This window comes from Lipotes vexillifer, unplaced genomic scaffold (assembly GCF_000442215.2).
Source record: "Lipotes vexillifer unplaced genomic scaffold, Lipotes_vexillifer_v1.1 scaffold504, whole genome shotgun sequence".
Classification (NCBI taxonomy): Eukaryota; Metazoa; Chordata; class Mammalia; order Artiodactyla; family Lipotidae; genus Lipotes; species Lipotes vexillifer.
The window spans coordinates 1250554-1257430 of record NW_006785225.1 but is presented as its reverse complement, the minus strand read 5'-3'; the positions used below and the strand labels follow the sequence as shown (position 1 = coordinate 1257430).

Below are 6877 nucleotides of genomic sequence, written 5' to 3'. Positions count from 1 at the left end.
GGCGGGGCGGAGCTGGGCGGAGCTGGGCGGGGCCGGGTGGGGTGGGATGAGTCCCAGCGCCGAACTACTCTGACTCGATCCTCCTTCCGCACAGTCAGGGTTTCCGTTTCCCTCCTGTGCGCAGAGTAAGAGGGAGCGAGGCCGAGACCCGGCAGCCGCCGCTATGTGGCCCCCAGACCCGGAGCCCGACCCAGACCGCGAGCCCGCTGGCCGCTCCCAGCCCCGCGCGGCCCTTCCCGGGTTCCGCTCCCTCCTGCCGGCGCGCGCCTTCCTCTGCTCGCTCAAAGGCCGCCTCCTGCTGGCGGAGACGGTGAGTGCGGGCCCCTGGCCCCCTCCCGGCGGCGCGGAGACCCCTGCGGCAGCTCCCGCCTGCAGCTCCCGGGCGTAGGGCTAGGGGCTCCGCCTTCTGTACGCCCGGGTCCTGGCGCCCCGCCCGGCCGGTGCCCCTCGCAGCCCCGCGAAGTTGGGCTGAGATCGGCAAACTTCCGCGGTTTGGGACGGGCTCGCTGAAGCTCAGCCGCGGGTCGGAGGCGAGGCGGGAGCCGCAGGGAAGCTTGAGGAGGAGGCCCCCGACGCGGCGGCCGGGCCCCTGGGAGCTCGGCCCAGCGCTGTGTGACCTCCGGCGCCTCCACCCTCTTTGGGCCCCTGGGACGGGCTGCGTCCCCGCATCTTCTGGCCTCCATCGCGGGCACCCCGCTCCGCAAAGCCTCTCGCCACGCCCTGGCCGGGCCTGGGAGGAATCGGCCGTTCGCGAACCCCAGGTCTCTCTGCTCCCTGGCCCGCTTTCTTGGGCTCAGGGAGGACCGGCCGGGCCTCGAGCTGCAGGGCGGAAGCCAGAGCGGAATCCCGCCAGCTGGGAGGGGGGACCCCCGGGATTGGGTGAGGCCCGGGCCACACAGTTGGGGGAGCGCAGGGAGCCCACCCCCACCCAGGCTGCCGAGGGGCGGCCCAGCGGGGTGACTTCATCCCCCTCCTCCCCTCCCTCGCTAGGATCCAGCTGTCCCGCTCCCGCTGAGCTCCTTCCTCCTTCCCGCACCCGCCCCCTACCCCAGGCCCGTCAAGAGGCCTTTGTCCTCGGGACACTCCGAAAACTCCTGCACTGTCAGCCTGTGGGGTTGGGGTTTGGTGCTGGGCCTCTGTGGAGGGAAGGGGAGGAAGAGGCCAAGCGAAGGGGAGGCGGGATAAGAGTGGAGCACTTGTTACTTAGATCTCCAGCAATTTGATAATCTGTCATTATTCCCACATTGCAGACAAGAAAGCTGAGGCCCGAGCCTCTAGAGGATTTGATGTGGGTCAGTTGAGGGCCAGGGGACAGCAGGGATCAGAGAGAGGAGGGTTCTGCCGCAGCCTCTCCTTCGTACCACCCAGAGCTGATGGCAGGAGGCCGTCCTACCACCTCCTCTGCCTCTGGGGTCAGCCCAGAGGTGATCTCTGGGCTGGCGCCTGCCAGACTCCCAGATGAGGCATCAGGGTCCAGGACTCGCAGCTCACACTCCAGGGAGTTGCCTCCTGGTTGGCCACACAGCCCCACTTTGGAGATTGATGCGAGCCACGTTTTTGGAGAAGCCTTGAATCCACCGTCCCCTGAGGGGACCCCAACCACACCCCACTCAGGCCCACCTCATGGGTGGGGGAGATGCTGGCCAGAGCCTAGAGGAGGCCCTTGGCAAAGCTGGGCGCCAAGAATCTAGGTCTAGGAGGATGAAGTGGGGAGGAAGGACGGATGAGGAGTGGGCACTGAAGACGCAAGGGGAGCCACTGGAGGTCACTCCTGCCCCCTCAGGTCACCTCTGGCTGCCCCCAGGCCCAAGCAAGTGGGGAGGCTGACATGGGCAGGAAGGGGGAGGAAGCTGCCACCAGGAATCAGGGAATGAGGAAACAGAATCGAGAGAGGGATCCCCAGAATCAGGCTTTGGGGGTAGGGGACAGGAAAAGGAGGGACAGAACAGCCTTTGGTAGAGAAAGTAGAGGATAGGGCCAGGCCAGAGTCCTGTGGCCTTGCCTTCCTGGGAGGCCCTATCAGCCTCTCAGCCCATCTCTACGCCTTAGTCTCCCATCTGTTCAAATTGGGCTCAGCTACCTCCATTGTCATGTTCAGACCAGATATGGGTGCTCTTCAGCTCATTTGTCTGAAGCTACCACAGGGCCTCCTGTGGGGCATCTGGATGTCATCCCCACATAGCCCCCTGGCCCACTCTGAGCTACTCAGCCATGGACCTGCTCAAACCCAGCCAGAGTGACCAAAACCAGGACAGATAAAGGCCAGCAACCACAGGGCAGTGTTGCTTAAGAACGCCAGATGTGGAGTCAGCCAAGCCAGAGTTCAAATTCTGATGCCCTCTTATTAGCTGTATGACACTGAGCACACCACTTCATCTCCCTGAACCTCACTCTTCTCATCTGCAAAGTGGGCTGTGAACGGCACCTGGTACCTGGGTGGTGGTGAGGAGGCCCCACAAGCCTCAGCAGGCACTGGTCCAGTGAACAGCCCCATCACCCCCGTCTGCTCTTCAGAGCACACGGGTCTGCAGAACTAACCCAGGGCCTCGGCATCCTCGAGCATCAGTTGCCACCCACAGTGTGTGGACAGGGCTGCAGAAAACACTTTCATTCTTAAATCAGTTCCTCATTACAGTTCACCCCACCTTTCACAAAGGCTGAACAAATGATGCAGCAGGGCATGAAGTGTCAGTATCACTACTCCCTCTCCTGGATGTTTTCGCCTTATTGTGAAAATTTGCAAATATACCAAGAAAAAACCCCATATACCCACCACCTAGATTATACTATTTGCTTTATCACATATCTGTCTGTCCATCAATCTGTTTTATTTTTTGATGCATTCAAAGTAAATTGCAGATATCAGTACATTTCAACTCTGAATACTTCAGCATGTGTATTATTAACTAAAGCACCACATTAGTGTATTGTTTTTCAGGTAAATTTTTCATTCAAGCACAAATCTTGGGTGTAATTTTCTGAAACTGGTTCCTGCTTAGTGGACTGCCTTTGAGATGGCTTGGGTTTGATTTTCCCATTGGGCACCATCTGAGTTGGGTGGATTCTGCCATAGAGCCTCTGGCGTGGGTGGGAGTGGCACAGCCCCAGGAATCAGCTTCCTGGGGGGCTGGACGCAGGAGAGGCTGGGGCTTCCTGACTGGGTCCCGGCAGGGAGCTGGCCTGAGGTCAGGATGCAGAGCCATGCCCAGAGGCACTGGGGGCAGCACGGTGTGTGTCTGATGGAGTTCTAATCCTGCAGCTGCAGGACTGGGCAGGTCACTTCACCTGCTGGAGACTGCTCTAGTCCTGCCTGCAGGGAGGGGCTGTGCACGGGCTCTGACTTCTCCCTCCACCACCTCCCAGGGTCTCTCCTTCATCACCTTCGTCTGCTATGTGGCATCCTCAGCATCCGCCTTCCTCACGGCGCCCCTGCTGGAGTTCCTGCTGGCCCTCTGCTTCCTCTTTGCTGATGCCATGCAGCTGAACGACAAGTGGCAGGGCTTGTGCTGGCCCATGATGGTGAGGGCTGGGGCCCCGGGATGAAGGGGTTGACTGGCTATCATGGAGAGGTGTGCATTTCGGCCCTCACCCTTTTTCTTCAATGCACTGGAGGGGGCATTTGCAGTTGGTTGAGCCTGGTGGGTAGGCCTGGCCTCGGGTGATCCAGGCCCCACCGCACGGCAGCCACATGACCCAGGGCAGGTTGCCCTGCCTGCAGGGCCTCCAGTGTCCCTCTGTGAGGATACGAACCCCAGACGGCATCCTCCCCCCTAGCCATCAGGTGGCGCTGGTGTTCCCAATTGGGCCCATTGGCATGAGTCTTAGCCGCAGGAATTCTAGCCATTTCCACACGGGGCAGGGCAGGTTAACTGAGGACTTGCAGGGCTTACCCAGATCTCAGCCACCTGACAACTCATTTTATCACCTGGGAGGGCCCAGAACCTCATCCCGGACTTTGCTGTATGAAATGTGCAAAGGCTGCACTTGAACTCTGGTCTCTTGACTTCATACCTAGCATTCTTCCTGATGGGCTGCACCCCCTGTCCCCATTTTAGGGACCGGTAGACAGAAACCATGATACATAAATGATCTGCCACAAGTATGTGGCAAAGCAAGGTCGGGGCCAGATCTCCCTATCGGAGAGCCAGAGGGAGCAGTGACAAGATTTCCAACTTCTCCCTCCCCACCAAACGGGGAAGTCTGCATCTGGGCCAAGCCACAGGGTGAGCTGCAGCCTGGTCCGTACCCTGTTGTCCACCTGGCAGAGGACGGCAGCCTACAGGGGGCCACTGAGCAGGGGCGGGGTGGAGGTCGGGGGAGGACCAGGGAGTGCAGGTGGGGCCAGGAGGAGCGGGAGTGCCGTGGACGCTGGGCCTGGGGGCCGCGTGTGTCCAGGCTGCCAGGCCCATCCTCCTCAGACAGTGGGATTCCGGCCCTGTTCTTGGCACACAGTGCCCTTCTGAGCCCCTCTCCCCTGCCTCAGCTCCCAGCGGCCCCCTTCCCATGCTGTGCCCCACTCCAGGGAGCTAACGGCGCTGTGACCATGCCCCTCTCTCCCCAGGACTTCCTACGCTGTGTCACAGCGGCCCTCATCTACTTTGCCATCTCCATCACAGCTGTGGCCAAATACTCGGACGGAGCTTCCAAAGCAGCCGGAGTGAGTAGCCACTCTACCCCTGGGAGGGGGCGATGCCCAGTGATGCCCCACTCAATTTCACCCCACTCCTAAGTGGGTGCCCCTCTTAGCTTCTTGGGCATATTCTGCCTCTGCCTCAGTACCTTGGACTTTGACATGGATCTCAGCAACTCCACTGTCCTCTTATTGGAGATTTACTCTGCCCAGAGTTCGAAAAGGCTGTTTGCCAAACCAAGTTAACGGCTCGTTTTCCTACCTGTCATTAATGGGAGGGGTCTGCGTCCGCCAATCTGAGCTACTTATCCAAGCAGATAAAAACAAAGCTATGAGGATGGGGCAGCGGCTGCTCCGGCTGCCCCCCCACCCACTCCCGGGCTCCCAGCTCCTGACGACGCGTCCCATCCTCCCTGTCCCCTGTATCCCACAGGTGTTTGGCTTCTTTGCCACCATCGTGTTTGCAATTGACTTCTACCTGATCTTTAACGATGTGGCCAAATTCCTCAAACAAGGGGACTCCGCAGATGAGACAGCAGCTGACAAGGCGGAAGGTAGGTAGCCACCCTGTGGGTCCCACCAGGGAACCCAGCGCATCACCTGGAACGGCTGATGCAGGGGCCCTCCTCTCCCCTGGGGACACTTGGCTAGTTTGAGGCTGGAGTAAGAGCATTTCCTCTCTCCCCACGGGCAGGAAGTGTTTTCACAGCCTGGTTCTCCTATCCCTTCATGTGGCACTGATCATAAAGCCGGTCGGTCCCCTCTGGGGAACACAGGATTCCCCAGGGCCTCAGCCTTTCCAGGAGGGGCAAGCTGAGGGCACGCCCGGCACCTCCTCCTCATGAAACCTCCCCGACGGGCCCCCAGGGCGGCCAGTCACTCGCCTTCAACTCCCTGGACGCCATCCACTGGGCTGCAGCGTGGCCGCCTGTCCCACAGCAGCACCCCCACTCCCCAGTCTCGCCTGCCCCCAGCTTAAGGGCCAGCGAACCAAGCTCTCATGCTTATCCGCAGCACCCAGGCAAACACAGTCAAGCTCGGGCTTGTTTCACTTTTTAGATCCAAAGAAAGTGCCACAGACTTTTTGGTCCCTCAAGCCATCCTTCAGCTCAGAATGGCTGTTGTGCCATTACCTGACTTAAAAAACAAAAACAAAAAAACCCCCTGCAAGTTGGACGGCTGGTTTTTTCCATCCGTGACAGCAGCCATACCAATGTGTCACATCCTTGGGGTACATGTGCCCAGCTGGGGGCCCTATAGGGGTGCATCCAAGCTCCAAGCTGGTTTGGAGCTTGTGATCTCCCTCAGGCCTTCCTCAGTCACAGCCCAGGGCTCTCCTGCCTGGGGAGGCCACCAGAGGAGGTGGAGGTCCCTGCCCAGGGGGCAGGAGTTACAGGGGCGGTGGAGGCTCCAGCACAGAAATGTCTGGGACCGAGGGCCCAGGCCATTTAACTGCCCCTTCCTCTCCATACCCCCAGGCAGGCTTTAAATGGAGAGGCAGATGTCAGCTCCCTGCAACTGAGTAAATCGGATGTTTGGCTCAGCACCAAACTCCCCCAGCCTGGTGTCCCGTGATCCCTCACGGCCCTTCCGTCAGCCTTTGTTGACCCAAACACCTACAGAGGCTGCCATGTGCTGGGCCCTAGGGATGTGCAGATGGGCAAGGCCAACTACCTGCCCTCGGGGAATTCAGCCCAGACAGGAATTAGACCCAGAGACAAAGTGGTGATGTACACACACGGCACAAACGGGCCACGAGGAGCCCAGAGTAGACGTCAACCATAACAGCACGAGAGCTAACAGAGGTAGGGATGAAGCAGCTGAGGGAGCACCCACCCTATGTGCCAGCTAGGAGGCTGTGGAGGTGACCCCATTGCTGGGTTTTGATGGATGTATAGGAGTGTGCAGGCAGAAGAAATGGGACAGGTGGAGGGAAGACAACAGAGTATAAAGGGCAGGTGCTCCCGTCCAGGTGAGGTGTTTCTCTGGAACAGGTGGTCGTGTCCTGTGAGGATCAGCAGTGACATGTGGCTGGACAGAAAGACAAGGGGGGGCTTTTGAGGGGCCTGTAGGCCCCGCCTTGGAGTTGGCATCTCTCCACTGAGTGCCTGCTGTCCCCAGGCAAGTGACATTGAAACTCCTGGGGCAGGGGAGACTGAAACTATGAAATGGCTAAAAAGAAGCTTCCTGATTTCCCAGTATGTTTTAGTTTCTTGGGCAATAGTTAGCCCCATCTTGACCTGCTGA

The 6877-nt window shown here is 59.5% G+C and overlaps 1 protein-coding gene across 1 annotated transcript in view; it reads left to right on the top strand.

The window, feature by feature from the left end:
- The first annotated feature begins 163 nt into the window (after positions 1-163).
- Positions 164-6877, top strand: part of CMTM3 (CKLF like MARVEL transmembrane domain containing 3) — a 7292-nt gene continuing 578 nt past the window's right edge. The window contains exons 1-4 of the mRNA XM_007457316.1: positions 164-310; positions 3364-3519; positions 4562-4657; positions 5064-5184. Coding sequence (XP_007457378.1) covers positions 164-310; positions 3364-3519; positions 4562-4657; positions 5064-5184 — 520 coding nt within the window. The remainder of the gene's footprint in view (positions 311-3363; positions 3520-4561; positions 4658-5063; positions 5185-6877) is intronic.